Genomic DNA, 19637 nt, shown 5'->3' on the forward strand with positions numbered 1-19637 from the left:
ACCTAAACTATTTTAACCAACAAATCCATCACATAGACAATGCTGAATTCAAAATAAGGTGATATATGTGATTTTAATATTACAAAATTTCATGATGTTTCTTGAGTCAAATATCTGAATACATTTAGGTTTTAAAACTGAAAGGTTTCCCAATAGTAGCAAGAACAAACTTGTCTAAAATAATCCTTAGGTACTACATGTCACAGAAAAAAAACAAATCTTCCATCTGAAATATACTGTCAAAAGTACTTTTTTCAGTACCTTAACTCAGCAGTACTGATCTTCGTCTGCTTCACTGAATCCAGCTTCAACTGCAGCTTTAATGCTCTTGATATCCTCTGGAAGAGCATCAGGCAAAATGGGATGCAGCTGTCTATTAATATTTTCAAATCTTGCCTTGCTTTTCTTGTCAAAATCTTTTTTGTTTTTTAGCACAAGGTTTTTAATGCCACCCTGTGCATCATCACAGGCGTCTCGGAGCTCATTTATCTCTTTCATAAATTCTGGGTTGTTTATATCCATGGTCATTAGTTTGCCCAGTGAGCTGATACGGTCCATGAGGTACTTGTTGGAAACATCCACGTATGTATCAGAAATCATGTTGACTAGGCTAGCAATGTTACAGGCTTGGAAGGCTTGGGTGTACAGCATATCTTTTGAGAAGAGCTTTGCATTGTAAGAGAGATTTTGTATGTTCTCAGCGTCTCTGACAACGTTTTTGAGAGTTGTGCTCAGGCTGGTTTTCACTAGGTTGGAAACCATCTGAAAGAAGTGAACCATCTTCTCCCACTGCACCTTCACTCTCCCCATGGCCTCCATTCCTTTGACCAGCATGTTTATGGTAGTTTTGAAGTCGATAGTTTTCAGATCACAATTTCTCATAGTGACCAGGATTTCAGTGAGTTCTTTCTGGTTAATCTCTAGGTTCTCCACACACTTCTCATAGCTCTCTCTTGTCTTGTTCATCTGAGCTCGGGTCTGCTCTATTTGAAGTCGTGCATTTTCTGCCACCATCTGTGAAAAGCTCCCTGACTTGTTTTCTTCTTTAGACATCATTGGCGGCTTTGCAGAAATGGCTGGAGATTTTGTGTTGTCTTTGCTTTTGCAATCAAACTGAACTGCTGAGTTAATAAGATCCAAGACATCACCTATAATTTTTTTGCTGTTGTCTTCGTCACATTTGCCATCTGGTGCAAACTTTGCCAAACTTTGGCATATTTCAATTCCCTTTTTGCATAAATCCTGAGCTTGAGTCTTTGCTGTGCAGTCAGTGTTTTTCTCTAAACCATCACTGATTCTTTTAAGCTGTTCTTCTATGTGATCACTTTTTGTGGCTTCTTTCTTCTGATCATACAGATTTGTCCAAGCAATTTCATCATCCTTATTGTTCACACGCATTTCTTTCTTGATAGTCTGAAGGTAAGTTAATATTTCAAATGACTTGCTATATGCAGTTATTTCACCAATCTGATCTCTTCCCTCATCTTCATGTTGGCTTACAGTGTCAGTATAAGAATACTTCTTGCTTACTCGGTTACTAACAGCACACGTCACTCCATCAACCAGGCATGTAATGCTCTGTGTAATCGCTTTCACAAAATCCATACCAATCATTTCCCATCCTGTTGGGAGAGAATCCATAGCTTTTTGGTAGTTGTGTTGAGCCTGCTCCAGTTCCTTCTCCAACTTAATCATTGCCGTCTGTGTCCTTGTATTGGCTTCTTGCGCTGACTTCTCTCTCAGTTTGGCCTCTTCTTGTTTCTGCATGAGTTCTTTCCACTCCTCCCCATAAAACTGCTTTGCATTAACACAGGCTTCTAGCAGCTCTTGGATGATGTTGATGACATAAGTGAATTGCTTTTCAGTTTCTCCAGACAACCGCACACATTCATCTGCAATGTTACTGATATTTTCCAGGTGACCAGGAAGACAAGCTTGGACAACTTCATCAGTGCCTTCGAATAGAATCTTGACAACATTTTTCATGTATTGTGGAACTTGGTATGTGTGAAGGCGAATCTGATCCATGCTCTTATGGGCCTCATTAAATGCCCTCCAACCAGAGTTACACACTTGCATGAGGCAAGCACGAAAGGAATCAGGGTATTTAATGTATTTGTAGCCACCTACAGGAGGATTTTTATTGAGAGAGAAATCGTCTGAGGATGATATGTAAACCAGCTCTCCCAGGATGGCTATTGAAAGTGGTGCCGGAGTCAGATACTCTTCCCAGTTGGCATAGGGCTGCATTTGAAGTTTGGTTTGTTTTCTCATGTCCTCAGCTGTGGTAAGGCTACGATGTACCTTTGCAATTTCAGTCATGGCTTCTGTTTCTGTTCAAAACAAAGAAATCAATATTTTTAAAGTGAATAGTTCTGTAGGAGTTGCGATATTTCTGCTCAGCTCATTTGATATTTTGATCTAGTCTTTTTAGTAAACATATCGTAGTACATGAGATGCTTCCAGCAATAGAAGAGTCGTACAAAGTCTTCAAGGGAAATGTTAATGGAGCCCAGGGAGAGCACTTGTTTTTTTAATGTACGCCTTTGTAAATCAGTTGCAGAAATTTCCACTCTCAACACCAATTTTATTTGGCAAAATAAAAAATACACTCTTACGACCCGTTCCTGCGACGAGTACATGAGGATCTGGATAGGTGGTCTTCCCTGCCGCTGTCCATGTTAGGAAGAATAGCTCTGATTAAGATGATAATCCTGCCCCATTTTCTGTATTTATTTCAAATGATCCCAATTCTCCTAAACTCAATCACGATCAAACACATAAATGGCTGGTTCAGCTCGTTTATTTGGAGTCGAGGAAACCAAGATTGAAATTTGCTAAGATGCAACTACCTGGTAACAAGGGAGGCTTTGCGGTTCCGGATGTTAGGTTGTACCAGCTTGCCTCCCAGTCTCGCTATATTTTTGAATGGGTGAGAAATGACCCGGAGTCAGTTTGGGTAGACATTGAATCACTCAACTTAGTTGATGGGCTGCCAATCTCACTGGCCTCTCTTCCCTTCGCTCTAGATGTTAAAAGAATATCTGGCTTAGGGCAGAACAGAATTGTCAGTAATACTTTACGAGCGTAGAAATTAATCAGGAGTTGGGAGGGAAAAGCTAAAACTCTGTTGTCTATTACTCTGGTGCAAGGAAATTTTGATTTTCAGCCAGGGATAATGGATGGTGGTTATATTTTGTGGAGGGGTCTTGGTATAGCCACTATAAAAGATCTGTTTGAAAAAGAAGTGTTATTATCATTTGAACAGTTGCAAACTAAGTTTAAATTACCCCAAAATATTTTTTTCAGATATTTACAAATTAGAAGTTTTGTGATGAAGAACATCAGCCCTGAATTTTCCAGCTGTCCAACCCCAACAGAACAGGTGCTCCTGAACAATAGCTCAAGGAGGTCACTAATAAAGCGGTGCTATGAAGCCCTCCTACAAGAAGCAAAAGTCAATACTGAAACAACCCAAACTACTTGGGAGCAGGATTTGGGGATTTCAATTGATGCAGATAGTTGGACAGAAATTTGGCAGCATGCTGGCAATATATCAATCTGTAAAAGAACTAAAGAACTGCAGTACAAACTTCTACATCGACTTCAAATTACTCCTCTGCGTAGACATAAGTTCAACTCAAATAATTCACCTTATTGTCTAAAGTGCAAGGTCGAAGAGGGTGACTTTGTTCACTGCACATGGAAATGTAGATATATTGAAGCTTACTGGGTGCAGATTTGTAGGAGACTAAGTCTGATATTTAATACAGAATGTGACTTCAATCCACTGTATTTCTTGTTAGGTATTACTGATAATAATATAAAGAGTACTCCAAGCAGAAGGTTATTTAATGTCCTTACTTATGCTGCCCGTAAGAGCATTTTTCTTAAATGGATCTGTGATAAACCACTGACAGTTTCAGAGTGGCATAAAGTGATATTTGACCCACTACCACTGGAATATATTACCTACTGATCAAAAGGGAAAATAGATATGTTTACCAGATATGGACCCCCTTTTTTAATTATATATGTCCCAGGAATTCATGCATCATCTTGCTAAATATTGGCAGGTCGACATAAACCTAAATTGTCTATTTGTGAATTATTATTATTATTTTCGAGAATGTATGCATTTATGATTTATATTGGAATGGAGTTGTGATCTGTGGTCGTTGTTCTATTGTATTATGTTCAAGAATAAAAATTAAAAAAAGTAAAAAACAAAATACACTCTATAGGCCCTTTCAATACTTTGTTTGTGTGTGTATGTGAATGTCAGCCAATTGATGATGTTGCATAGACTCACCCTATATTTATTTATAGTATCGTTTTATTCATTCATATTAGCATCTAAGACTATATTCACGACGAGAACTAGTCAATCTTTACACAAGGTGACCCATACGCAAATTAGGGAGGGGACAATTTAGATTCTTCAATTAACCTTACCTACATGTCTTTGGGCTGTGGGAGGAAACCCAGGCTGACACAGGGAGAACATGCTAACTTCACACAGAAAGGCTTCCTGTCCCAGCTAGGGGTCAAACCAGGGACCTTCTTGCTGTGAGGCAACAGTGCTAACCATCGAGCCACTGTGCCATCTCCACCCTTTATTTATGTGTATGAATAATCTGCAGTGTGTTTGATTTATTGATGTATATTGGACAAATAAAAAAATTACTTGCGTTTTAATAATTTCCCATTACTTTCCTATGGATGGAAAAGAAATTAAAAAAAGATTAAGTTGCTCTTTATTTGTCAACCGCTTAACATTATAGAATCCGTATCCAAACTTTTTTCAAGGTGTTCAAGGGGCAAACTTAGGGAAAGTAACAGTGTTGTACGATTTATTTCGTTCTCACGGAAACCATGATTATTATAAAAACAAAATGATTTGACAAATTTGTTAAAGTGGGGGTTACACACCAAGTTTCTGCCAATCTCATATTAATCTTGAGTACCTATGCAGTAGCATTGTATACGTCGTATGCGGAGTCTCTAACTCGTCCTAGAGCTTTTGACCAATTTGCCTAAATGGATTTGAAGCTGTATCTTCGCTAAACTTTCACATATCGACACAAAACTTGGTAGGTGTCATCACAAGCCTGACCCAAGGTAACATGTTGTGTGGTTGCGCAGCACCACCTAGTGGTCCGAAGGTACGAAAAATTGCTTTTTTGCTTATAACTTCCGAACGGTTTGGCCAAAAATCAAAAAGTTGGTCTTGTTAGATATGGGTTGTCATGTAGAATTAAACGATATCCAGTTTTCACATGGTATAATTTTTTTGCTTTTCTGAGTTTGTATGCTTACAACTTCTAAACAAATGAGAGCTTCACAAAATTTTACATGTTGATTTATGGGTCTGAGAACACACTAAAAAAGTGGTGAGGCTGCGCCACCTAGTGGTTCTGATTGACTTCAAAATTGGCACTGCAAAACTTTGTGCATTGACACGAAAGTTTGTACGTATCATCATTGGCACATGAGGTGACAGTGCCACGTATGGTTAAAAATTATAAGCATTTTATGGTGTTTTAAGTGTTTTTAGTTATGGTTTTAAATTGCTTTGAATATGTTTTTCAAAAACTCATCATCAGAAATGTCCACATATGTGTCCTTTTGTACCCAGTGTTCGTGAGGCGGCTATTGTGGGTGTCACCCTTATGGAAATTTGTTGTAAAATGCAAAGATTCATGAACGCAATGACTAATTGCTAAGAAACTTGGTATGGTTTGATTCCATGAGGCATTTCGAGTCGAACTATAACCAATGGTCCTTATTCGTCCATTGTGGGCATCGCCCATTTTGAATTTTGTCATAAAATGCTGTATTTTACAAACACAATAACATATCACTCAGAAACTTGGCATGGTTCATCAAAGTCAAGTTCTGAGAGGACTAAAGTTATAGGCCAGTGACCCCTATTGGTCAAGAGACATAATGAAATTTATAATAATACTTAAAACATATGAAGAAATCAACATAATGGTGATAACATAATTCACATTAGTATATTTGTTGGCTCAAGCCGAGATGTTTGATATCAGAGTTGTCATATTCCACCATAATTCCTATCCACCATATTTAACTACAAACCCGATTCCAAAAAAGTTGGGACACTGTACAAATTGTGAATAAAAACAGAATGCAATGATGTGGAAGTTTCAAATTTCAATATTTTATTCAGAATACAACATAGATGACATATCAAATGTTTAAACTGAGAAAATGTATCATTTTAAGGGAAAAATAAGTTGATTTTAAATTTCATGGCATCAACACATCTCAAAAAAGTTGGGACAAGGCCATGTTTACCACTGTGTGGCATCCCCTCTTCTTTTTATAACAGTCTGCAAACGTCTGGGGACTGAGGAGACAAGTTGCTCAAGTTTAGGAATAGGAATGTTGTCCCATTCTTGTCTAATACAGGCTTCTAGTTGCTCGACTGTCTTAGGTCTTCTTTGTCGCATCTTCCTCTTTATGATGCGCCAAATGTTTTCTATGGGTGAAAGATCTGGACTGCAGGCTGGCCATTTCAGTACCCGGATCCTTCTTCTACGCAGCCATGATGTTGTAATTGATGCAGTATGTGGTCTGGCATTGTCATGTTGGAAAATGCAAGGTCTTCCCTGAAAGAGACGACGTCTGGATGGGAGCATATGTTGTTCTAGAACTTGGATATACCTTTCAGCATTGATGGTGCCTTTCCAGATGTGTAAGCTGCCCATGCCACACGCACTCATGCAACCCCATACCATCAGAGATGCAGGCTTCTGAACTGAGCGCTGATAACAACTTGGGTTGTCCTTGTCCTCTTTAGTCCGGATGACATGGCGTCCCAGTTTTCCAAAAAGAACTTCAAATTTTGATTCGTCTGACCACAGAACAGTTTTCCACTTTGCCACAGTCCATTTTAAATGAGCCTTGGCCCAGAGAAAACGCCTGCGCTTCTGGATCATGTTTAGATATGGCTTCTTTTTTGACCTATAGAGTTTTAGCCGGCAACGGTGAATGGCACGGTGGATTGTGTTCACCGACAATGTTTTCTGGAAGTATTCCTGAGCCCATGTTGTGATTTCCATTACAGTAGCATTCCTGTATGTGATGCAGTGCCGTCTAAGGGCCCGAAGATCACGGGCATCCAGTATGGTTTTCCGGCCTTGACCCTTACGCACAGAGATTGTTCCAGATTCTCTGAATCTTTGGATGATATTATGCACTGTAGATGATGATAACTTCAAACTCTTTGCAATTTTTCTCTGAGAAACTCCTTTCTGATATTGCTCCACTATTTTTCGCCGCAGCATTGGGGGAATTGGTGATCCTCTGCCCATCTTGACTTCTGAGAGACACTGCCACTCTGAGAGGCTCTTTTTATACCCAATCATGTTGCCAATTGACCTAATAAGTTGCAAATTGGTCCTCCAGCTGTTCCTTATATGTACATTTAACTTTTCCGGCCTCTTATTGCTACCTGTCCCAACTTTTTTGGAATGTGTAGCTCTCATGAAATCCAAAATGAGCCAATATTTGGCATGACATTTCAAAATGTCTCACTTTCAACATTTGATATGTTATCTATATTCTATTGTGAATAAAATATAAGTTTATGAGATTCGTAAATTATTGCATTCCTTTTTTATTCACAATTTGTACAGTGTCCCAACTTTTTTGGAATCGGGTTTGTATATAGAAAACATACTTTTTCGAACTCCTCCTACAAAATTTGGTATGTAGCATCTGCAGAAAGTACTGAAAAAAAATATTAAAAGATTTCTAAGGAAAACGAATTCTAAGGCGAGCTCGCCAAAGGGTCATGTGGCTGTATCTTCGCAACACCTATGTGTGTCATGTTTGGACAAGGAGAGAACCCAAGCGCAGGCAGCTTACATGTAACAATGATTTATTAACTAATAAAACACAAAGCAAAACCCACAAGGGGGAAAAGGAACAAGGACAGAGGGAATATCTAGATAAAACAGGAACATAGACTAACTAAACTAGACAAGACTAATACAACATTAGAGGAAACTTACACTAGCTAAACTGGACGATACCTTGGAGAACATGGTGTAGGAACAAGACGACAAGACTTACATGGACAAGAAACAAAATGAACAAGCACAGGACAGAGAATACGAGGGCATGATAAAGGGAACCAAATCAAGAGGGAACAGGTGTAGGGCATCAAATCAATAAGAAGCAATAATGAGGAAACGAGAGGGCAGGGGCGCTGACGAGACACGAGAAAGCACATGGCATGTCTAATACAAACAATGCCATGTCTTTCTCACACTAAACACGTGGGTCTATCATGATCCTGCCACAAGACTTAATAAAACATGATCAAGAGAGGCAGAATCATGACAGAACCCTCCTCTTAAGGAACGACTACCAGGCGTTCCCCAAGGGGACAGAGAAGACAAGAACAGCGAGACAATGACAAAAACTGGGAGAACATGGTAAATAAATAAACAATACATTTCACATGGGTAGNAAATTTCCATAAGGGTGACACCCACAATAGCCGCCTCACGAACACTGGGTACAAAAGGACACATATGTGGACATTTCTGATGATGAGTTTTTGAAAAACATATTCAAAGCAATTTAAAACCATAACTAAAAACACTTAAAACACCATAAAATGCTTATAATTTTTAACCATACGTGGCACTGTCACCTCATGTGCCAATGATGATACGTACAAACTTTCGTGTCAATGCACAAAGTTTTGCAGTGCCAATTTTGAAGTCAATCAGAACCACTAGGTGGCGCAGCCTCACCACTTTTTTAGTGTGTTCTCAGACCCATAAATCAACATGTAAAATTTTGTGAAGCTCTCATTTGTTTAGAAGTTGTAAGCATACAAACTCAGAAAAGCAAAAAAATTATACCATGTGAAAACTGGATATCGTTTAATTCTACATGACAACCCATATCTAACAAGACCAACTTTTTGATTTTTGGCCAAACCGTTCGGAAGTTATAAGCAAAAAAGCAATTTTTCGTACCTTCGGACCACTAGGTGGTGCTGCGCAACCACACAACATGTTACCTTGGGTCAGGCTTGTGATGACACCTACCAAGTTTTGTGTCGATATGTCGTAATGAGTTTAGCGGAAACTATCTAAAACAGAGAACAAATGAGTAGGGCAACACAGTAACACTACCGCGACACCCGCTGGAGTGCGACGACCGAGAGAGAGGTCTTCGTGAGAGGAAACTGTTGACATAATATGATGTAGTGCAGATGGAAGGTAATTGGGCAACTTGGGTAGGTGTATAAAAGCTGCCAAGGTACGCTGTTTGTGGTGCGTCTGCGTAAGCACAAAATGTATGGTTACGAAGGTATGTAAATCATTGCTTTTTCTTATACTTTCGAGAGGTTTGGCAAAAGTCAAAAGAGTGGTTTGTTAGATTTGGATGTTTGGTATAGATTTAAGGTTCCAAGTTCAATGGGTAATCTTTTGTGAGCCTGCTTATCTGATTATGTTGTAGCTTAATTTTCTTAAAATCAAGATTGAGAATAGTTAAACATTTTACATGTTGATTTATGGGTCTGAGAACACACTAAAAAAGTGGTGAGGCTGCGCCACCTAGTGGTTCTGATTGACTTCAAAATTGGCACTGCAAAACTTTGTGCATTGACACGAAAGTTTGTACGTATCATCATTGGCACATGAGGTGACAGTGCCACGTATGGTTAAAAATTATAAGCATTTTATGGTGTTTTAAGTGTTTTTAGTTATGGTTTTAAATTGCTTTGAATATGTTTTTCAAAAACTCATCATCAGAAATGTCCACATATGTGTCCTTTTGTACCCAGTGTTCGTGAGGCGGCTATTGTGGGTGTCACCCTTATGGAAATTTGTTGTAAAATGCAAAGATTCATGAACGCAATGACTAATTGCTAAGAAACTTGGTATGGTTTGATTCCATGAGGCATTTCGAGTCGAACTATAACCAATGGTCCTTATTCGTCCATTGTGGGCATCGCCCATTTTGAATTTTGTCATAAAATGCTGTATTTTACAAACACAATAACATATCACTCAGAAACTTGGCATGGTTCATCAAAGTCAAGTTCTGAGAGGACTAAAGTTATAGGCCAGTGACCCCTATTGGTCAAGAGACATAATGAAATTTATAATAATACTTAAAACATATGAAGAAATCAACATAATGGTGATAACATAATTCACATTAGTATATTTGTTGGCTCAAGCCGAGATGTTTGATATCAGAGTTGTCATATTCCACCATAATTCCTATCCACCATATTTAACTACAAACCCGATTCCAAAAAAGTTGGGACACTGTACAAATTGTGAATAAAAACAGAATGCAATGATGTGGAAGTTTCAAATTTCAATATTTTATTCAGAATACAACATAGATGACATATCAAATGTTTAAACTGAGAAAATGTATCATTTTAAGGGAAAAATAAGTTGATTTTAAATTTCATGGCATCAACACATCTCAAAAAAGTTGGGACAAGGCCATGTTTACCACTGTGTGGCATCCCCTCTTCTTTTTATAACAGTCTGCAAACGTCTGGGGACTGAGGAGACAAGTTGCTCAAGTTTAGGAATAGGAATGTTGTCCCATTCTTGTCTAATACAGGCTTCTAGTTGCTCGACTGTCTTAGGTCTTCTTTGTCGCATCTTCCTCTTTATGATGCGCCAAATGTTTTCTATGGGTGAAAGATCTGGACTGCAGGCTGGCCATTTCAGTACCCGGATCCTTCTTCTACGCAGCCATGATGTTGTAATTGATGCAGTATGTGGTCTGGCATTGTCATGTTGGAAAATGCAAGGTCTTCCCTGAAAGAGACGACGTCTGGATGGGAGCATATGTTGTTCTAGAACTTGGATATACCTTTCAGCATTGATGGTGCCTTTCCAGATGTGTAAGCTGCCCATGCCACACGCACTCATGCAACCCCATACCATCAGAGATGCAGGCTTCTGAACTGAGCGCTGATAACAACTTGGGTTGTCCTTGTCCTCTTTAGTCCGGATGACATGGCGTCCCAGTTTTCCAAAAAGAACTTCAAATTTTGATTCGTCTGACCACAGAACAGTTTTCCACTTTGCCACAGTCCATTTTAAATGAGCCTTGGCCCAGAGAAAACGCCTGCGCTTCTGGATCATGTTTAGATATGGCTTCTTTTTTGACCTATAGAGTTTTAGCCGGCAACGGTGAATGGCACGGTGGATTGTGTTCACCGACAATGTTTTCTGGAAGTATTCCTGAGCCCATGTTGTGATTTCCATTACAGTAGCATTCCTGTATGTGATGCAGTGCCGTCTAAGGGCCCGAAGATCACGGGCATCCAGTATGGTTTTCCGGCCTTGACCCTTACGCACAGAGATTGTTCCAGATTCTCTGAATCTTTGGATGATATTATGCACTGTAGATGATGATAACTTCAAACTCTTTGCAATTTTTCTCTGAGAAACTCCTTTCTGATATTGCTCCACTATTTTTCGCCGCAGCATTGGGGGAATTGGTGATCCTCTGCCCATCTTGACTTCTGAGAGACACTGCCACTCTGAGAGGCTCTTTTTATACCCAATCATGTTGCCAATTGACCTAATAAGTTGCAAATTGGTCCTCCAGCTGTTCCTTATATGTACATTTAACTTTTCCGGCCTCTTATTGCTACCTGTCCCAACTTTTTTGGAATGTGTAGCTCTCATGAAATCCAAAATGAGCCAATATTTGGCATGACATTTCAAAATGTCTCACTTTCAACATTTGATATGTTATCTATATTCTATTGTGAATAAAATATAAGTTTATGAGATTCGTAAATTATTGCATTCCTTTTTTATTCACAATTTGTACAGTGTCCCAACTTTTTTGGAATCGGGTTTGTATATAGAAAACATACTTTTTCGAACTCCTCCTACAAAATTTGGTATGTAGCATCTGCAGAAAGTACTGAAAAAAAATATTAAAAGATTTCTAAGGAAAACGAATTCTAAGGCGAGCTCGCCAAAGGGTCATGTGGCTGTATCTTCGCAACACCTATGTGTGTCATGTTTGGACAAGGAGAGAACCCAAGCGCAGGCAGCTTACATGTAACAATGATTTATTAACTAATAAAACACAAAGCAAAACCCACAAGGGGGAAAAGGAACAAGGACAGAGGGAATATCTAGATAAAACAGGAACATAGACTAACTAAACTAGACAAGACTAATACAACATTAGAGGAAACTTACACTAGCTAAACTGGACGATACCTTGGAGAACATGGTGTAGGAACAAGACGACAAGACTTACATGGACAAGAAACAAAATGAACAAGCACAGGACAGAGAATACGAGGGCATGATAAAGGGAACCAAATCAAGAGGGAACAGGTGTAGGGCATCAAATCAATAAGAAGCAATAATGAGGAAACGAGAGGGCAGGGGCGCTGACGAGACACGAGAAAGCACATGGCATGTCTAATACAAACAATGCCATGTCTTTCTCACACTAAACACGTGGGTCTATCATGATCCTGCCACAAGACTTAATAAAACATGATCAAGAGAGGCAGAATCATGACAGAACCCTCCTCTTAAGGAACGACTACCAGGCGTTCCCCAAGGGGACAGAGAAGACAAGAACAGCGAGACAATGACAAAAACTGGGAGAACATGGTAAATAAATAAACAATACATTTCACATGGGTAGGGGTAATCCCATCAGAGTACTAACACGGGTGGGGGGAGGAAAAACAAGAGTCCAAGGGAAAAATCCAAATATAGGCAAAACAGGAAGACACAAGTCCAAGTGGGAGATCCACACACGGGCAAGACCAAAACACAAAGAGTCCCAGTGGGAAGTCCACACAAGGGAAAGACTGGAAAACAAGATGGGAGTGCCGGATGGGCAGCTGGCTCTGTCGACTGGGCAGCATTCTCCAGCGGCTGGGCAGCGGGTACAGGTGGCTGGGCAGCTGGCTCTGGCAGCTGGGGTGCCGGCTGGGAACTGCGGTGGGATCAGGATGCCGGTGGCCTCAACCCTGGAGGGGAACCCGTAGCCGTAGACCTTAAGAGGGAAAAGCCGGCGACGTCGACCCTTTGAGGGGAGCCCTGTGGCCTCGACCCTGGAGAGGGAGCCCTATGGCCTCGACCCTGAAGAGGGACCCCGACGGCCTTCGACCCCGAAGAGGGACCCCGACGGCCTTCGACCCTGAAGAGGGACCCCGACAGCCTTCGGTACTCCTAGGGGGAAAGGAGCCTGCCTGCAGTCCATGGCTGCCTGCTGAGTTCAATAATGGGTTGTTCATTCTGTCACGTTCGGACAAGGAGAGCACCCAAGCGCAGCTTACATGTAACAATGATTTATTAACTAATAAAACACAAAGCAAAACCCACAAGGGGGAAAAGGAACAAGGACAGAGGGAATATCTAGATAAAACAGGAACATAGACTAACTAAACTAGGCAAGACTAATACAACATTAGAGGAAACTTACACTAACTAAACTGGACGATAACTTGGAGAACATGGTGTAGAAACAAGACGACAAGACTTACATGGACAAGAAACAAAATGAACAAGCACAGGACAGAGAATACGAGGGCATGATAAAGGGAACCAAATCAAGAGGCAACAGGTGTAGGGCATCAAATCAATAACAAGCAATAATAAGGAAACGAGAGGGCAGGGGCGCTGACGAGACACGAGAAAGCACATGGCTACAGATTATGTTTGTTACGGTACAGAAAGAGTGTGATTTGTGCACGGTCTATCATGATCCTGCCACAAGACTTAATAAAACATGATCAAGAGAGACAGAATCATGACAATGTGTATTAACACGATACTTGGTATGTATCATGACCGGCACATCTTGTCTGTCTCATAAAGATTTGGTAACAGCGCCATCTAGTGGTCAAAAGTTATGAGTAATTTTCTTGTGTTCTAACTGCTATGGGCCGTGGTTGGGCTTGTCCTCGAAATTGCATTATACCATATATATAAACAAATACCTAAAAAACAATATATGTATATATATATATATATATTTGTAATACAGTTCAAAGTAGGGAAGGAAGGAGGCGGGAACCGGCGAACATTCACAAACTTTAATAAAATAAACAAACAAGAACACGGAAATAAAAGGCCGGCAGCCAACATAAATAAAACTTAACACATGTCCGGGCCCGGTCCTCTCTCATCCGTAGTCCTGTCGCTCGTCCTCTTATGCTCCCGATCTCCTCCCTGAGACATGCGGACCGGTGTGCGCACAGCTGATTCCCCCTATCACTCAGGCTACCGGCCCCGCCTCATTGCCTCACGGCTCTCTTCCCGCCGTCCACGTTACAATATTGTTTCTCCTTAGTAATCTCCTTACTACATTAACCACTGCCTGATTGAACGTAAAGCTGCTTTGAAACAATGCAATATTGTAAAAAGTGCTATATAGATAAAACCATCAAGTTTAAATAAGGTAACATTACGTTAAAACATGGAAGAATCCCATTAGCGTCATAGTTTTGCTACAACAAGCACAACTCACATTTTTTTTATCTAGTTCTTTGTCTGGACAAAACTTTGGTTCATATCTGCACCGTTTGCCATGGACCCATGAATGCCAGGCTTATTGAGAGGCGCAATATGAATTTACTACAGCTGTTAAGAAGGCTTTAGGCCTCTTCCTAGCCACACCCTAGCGACCATTTAGAGGACCCTAGCAACAGGACCCTAGCAACTGTACAAATGTCCATAATGTTCTTGAAGTGCTCTATTTTCACACAATCATTTTGTACTTAATATAATAACATTGTTCTTTACTACTCCTTAAGGTAATCTTAAAATCATTTAAGAGAACTCAAATGTGCTGTTTTGAGACACCATGAATATGAACTAAAATGTGCTTTTAACATACTACATCTGTATTACAAATGTGTTTAGTTACCACTTGAACCCATCTTTTATACACTAGTGGGTTCAAGTGTACTACAAGTAGTAAGTAAATACATTTTAAATACAGAGGTACTAGATTAAAAACAAAAGTATTCTTGGTGTCTCAAATATAAACAGCCGTTAAAAATAAGTATTGAACATGTCACAATTTTTCTCAGTAAATATATTTCTAAACATGCTGTTGACATGGAATTTTCACCACATGTTAGTAACACCCTAAGTAATCTGTGCATACAATGTGCATAATATGTGTAATGTGTAATAAATGAAATGAAATGACACAGGGATAAAGTATTGAACACATGAAGAAACAGGGGTGAAAAAGTCATGGAAAGCCAAGACACTAGCTGAAATCTCAGTAAATAGAAAGAAAATCTGCCCCTTGTCAGTGGAAATTAATATCAGATGGTACAGTCCCAACTGACGGCCTATAAAAAAAGAGTATAATTACAAAGGTGTCACACAAGTAGCGATCAGAATTTTGATTCATTTGATTGATTTGTTCTTTGTCAGTTTGTTCATCAAAATGATTCATTAAAACTCGTTCACTGATTCGTTCAGTGACCATTTCATCATATATTATGGAACAAAAATTTGTGTCTTATATGTAGTACAAGTAATTTAATAACGTGTTTGTATAATCGTAATGTATATTATGCCACAATATATCATATTCCTTTGTTGTTGCGAACGAGAGGGACTCATGTGCTGTATTGAGCGATTGACATGCCTTCTCTAATTAATTCAGTCAGCAGCTCCTTGTACAAGATCGAGACGTCTGATTCGTATGTAAGATGATACTTCGGGTATATAGGCTACATGCTAACAGTGATGCTAAACTCTGACACATGCTAAACCATACCTGTCAACATTTGTGTACCAAAATCCAAGAGAGCCGCTGGGGGGCGGCGGATGGGTTTGGGGGGCTGGTTGGTTGTGCAGGGCAAATAGGGCACCCCTCTGTTATAAATAATTTAAAATCTTTTAATTCTTTCATATCTAACATAGTATAATTTTCTAAGAGACTGATTAATGCAGCTCACAGGGCCATGAATCCATGAATGGTAATTGTTGTGTCGGAGAGAACAATCCCTCTTGGCAAGTTACAGGTGAGAACACCGCGAGAAACAATTATAGTCAGCAGAAAGATATTTAATTTACACAGCAGTTAAACACGTGTGGCCATGCTCTAAACCACCGGAGCACACCTTGTGCTATCCTCGACTCCTTTCTATTTCCGGTTGTACAAGGGGCGGAACATCCCATAGTTGCTCCAATCAGACACCTTAACATAACCGTGAACCAGTAACGTTTAAGTCTGATAACTGACATATAATTACTTGGTTACAATATTATTTTAGTCTTGGTGTACGACACCACAGTAATCTGCAAGGTATCATCTTAATTTAGCATTAACATTTTGCCAGAGATCTCAACACCAGACATAAAATAACTTGCATCTAAACACGGTTTGAAAAAAGCACGAGCAGTTTGTCCCTTCATGTGTCCCGTAGTTCGGTTGTTTTAACTTTGTTACATCCATCCATGTAAATAAAAACATTCTGCTAACTAATAAACAGTGTTTGCATATTATTTACAAGAACCGCTTATGGTCACAGAACGGGCAATATTAGAAATAAACTCTATATTACCTGTTTTTATTCAGAGTTGTTTGCGGAACACAACACTTTTCATAACACGTTTTTTGTAAAAGCAAAGAAATTGTAAAAACAACAGCTAGTAGACTGTGGCAAGGGGTGTGTGATTTATATGGAGCGAAAATTGTGCCTAAACTTAACAAACAAATCCAGCATTTTGCAAACAAACGCAACCTTTTTTGCAAAAGAAACTAAACTCTGAAACAAACAGAAAGCGTTTTACAAATACATAATGCAATTCGAGAGAAAATGCAAAGGTGTAACATATAAATGTACTGTGTTTAAGTCTAAAATGTGACCGTGCAGATTTTCTCACAAATGTGACCGTGCAGATTTTCTCACAAATGTGATCGTGCAGATTTTCTCAGTTATGCAACTTCTCCCAAAACAGCAGATAGTTCAATTGTTTGACTTAGATTTATATTACTGTTTTTTTGTGCTGGTTTATTTTATTGCAAAAATTGCCCAAATAGCTTGAAATAGCCAAAAAAATAGCAGCATTCATTTTAAACCTAAATAGGCTAATGGCAACCAAACAAAGCCAACGACTGACTGAAACAACTGCCACGACGATTTATTTGCTTTTCCATCTTTTATAGCCTAGAAAGCTCTCTACTTTAATGCCATAGTGTTTAGACATAATGTTAAATACGTTTTATCTATGAGTTGTTATGTATAAAAGTCAAACATATGTATCAGTGCAACTTTCATGCAGAAAAATCACTAAAAACCGAGTCGCATCTCAGAAAGAGCGCAAAATACTATACTGAAATCTTACAAAAAATTGACATATAAAAATATAAATAAATATAAATCAGGCCCGGTTCCTGCCAGGTGCAAAAGTGTGGACTAGCAGATATCCTGGGTGGGGATATACCCCAACCACACAGACAGTATAGCTGCAGACAAAATTAAGAGTCCATTTAAAAAGTATTTTCCTCTTTTTCTGATAAGAATGTGATTTGGTAAAATTTTAATTTTTGTTTATTTCTGTGAACTTTTGACAACATTTCTCCCAAATTTCATATAATTTATTTTTATTTATTTGGAGAAAATGAACTGGTGAAAGCAGGTGAAAACAGAAAAGATGATCTGCATTTTTAAAACAGAAACACAGCAAAAACAAGTTCATATTTAGTTTTAAGCAACACAAAACTAAGAAAACGTTAGAAAACGTAAAAAAATGTTTTATGAAATAACCCAGATTTTTTTTAATTAGTTTGTTATCGTGCTCAGTCACTCTTGAGGTTTGCTTTTGTTGGAATTCAACAAACACTGCAGTACATGACTGCAATACATGCAGGATTTAAATGATTTATTTTTATATAAATATAAAAAACAAACAACATTTCATTGATGTTTTACACCTTAAATAAAGCGGTTATGTAAACTGGACATAAATAGAAGCCTACAAAATAAAGTGGGCTAAGAACATTCCCCATTCACTGAACAATCACTGATTTCTGTTTAATTTCTTTTAATGAATTGAATGAATTAATCTGATTACACTGCACAATGAACTTTACATCGTGTCTGCTGTTTTTTATGTGGTATCGTGAGCGCGCATCGCGACTAAACTGAACTATTTTGCACATTTTTTCGCTACCACCTGCAGCGTGAATTGGGGTGTTTGAGATGGAGAGAAACAGATTTATTTCTTAAGCGGGAGCTTCGGAAGATGGAGCTTTCAGTCATTACTGAAAGTCAATCCCTTACAGAAAAGACACATGAATTTCACATGTTTTTTACATGTTTTTCACATGTGATCACATGTACACAACATGTGTTTAACATGTGCAAAAAACACGTGTGATCACATGTGAAATGTGTGTTTTTGGAACATTTTGGTGTGAATTCCATGTGAATTCCCACGTGAAACCCATGGGATAACATGTAAAAACCCATGGGATGACATGTGCAACATGTGGTGATGTGAAGAACATGTGATCACATGTGGAGACATGTCGCATATGTTATCCCATGGGTTTTTACATGTTATCCCATGGGTTTCACGTGGGAATTCACATGGAATTCACATGTGAATGTGTTTTTTGCACATGTGAATTTCGTGTGTCTTTTCTGTAAGGGATAGGTTAAAATCTAGCCTATATATTGCAAGCAAATAATAGCTGTTTGTTAACAGCACAAAATAAGACCGCAAAAACGAAGAAATGAATCTGATTTTACTGCACAATTAATTTGACATGCTTAATTTTACATATGTGCAGTGCTTCTAAAATTTGTTTGCACAGTATTTTGCTTCCACCTGTAGCATGTAGCATGCTTCTCTGTTACAAACTAAAGCCAGAGCAGTGAAGTGAAGAGTGACGTTGCTTTCAGCCAATAGAAAATACAACAATTTTTGGTGTTATTTTTTTATTCTCATTGGGTGGGCAAGACAGATGTTTAGGGGGATTCAGCCCACCCCTGCCCATGCCTAGAGCAAGCCCTGATATAAACACAAAATTATGTCAAAATTCCCTTATAAGAAAGTATCCTTGACAAAGTAGTTTGTTTTGTAAACGTAAACAGTTGGGAAACAAGAACGAGAGAATGAGAAGGGGTGGAAGGGGTGCCAACATTGCAAATGCATCCAGTTTGTTGTATGTTATTTGTATATTAAAACCAATGCATAATTCATTATTTATTATTGAGAACAGCAACTGATTATTATTAACAGTTTCAATAAATTTCATGAGACTAACTGAATGAAACTTGATGAATGAAATTAATTCCATTTCTGGCACTGGCAAGGGTGGCACGCAAGGAAATGTTCATGCTTCTTCCTATAGAAACTAATTCCCAATAGCACCACCTGCTGTTGCACATGCATTTGTGAGAAAATCTGCACGGTCACATTTGTGAGAAAATCTGGACGATCACATTTGTGAGAAAATCTGCACGGTCACATTTGTGAGAAAATCTAGCTGAGAGAATCTCATAAAAAGGTGAGACTTAAACACAGTACATTTATATGTTACACCTTTGCATTTTCTCTCGAATTGCATTATGCATTTGTAAAACGCTTTCTGTT

At 38.9% G+C, this 19637-nt stretch overlaps 1 protein-coding gene across 2 annotated transcripts in view; it reads right to left on the bottom strand.

Annotated features, from left to right (window-relative positions):
* Positions 1–261: 261 nt before the first annotated feature.
* The window catches only part of LOC130550271 (uncharacterized), a 29432-nt gene continuing 10056 nt past the window's right edge, over positions 262–19637 (bottom strand). For both annotated transcript variants that reach the window (XM_057327702.1, XM_057327703.1), the window contains one exon: positions 262–2333. In XM_057327702.1, coding sequence (XP_057183685.1) covers positions 268–2322 — 2055 coding nt within the window. In that variant the 5' untranslated portion in view covers positions 2323–2333 and the 3' untranslated portion in view covers positions 262–267. The remainder of the gene's footprint in view (positions 2334–19637) is intronic.

The sequence above is a fragment of the Triplophysa rosa genome, unplaced genomic scaffold (genome assembly GCF_024868665.1).
Source record: "Triplophysa rosa unplaced genomic scaffold, Trosa_1v2 scaffold272_ERROPOS49653, whole genome shotgun sequence".
In the NCBI taxonomy this organism is placed as follows: domain Eukaryota; kingdom Metazoa; phylum Chordata; class Actinopteri; order Cypriniformes; family Nemacheilidae; genus Triplophysa; species Triplophysa rosa.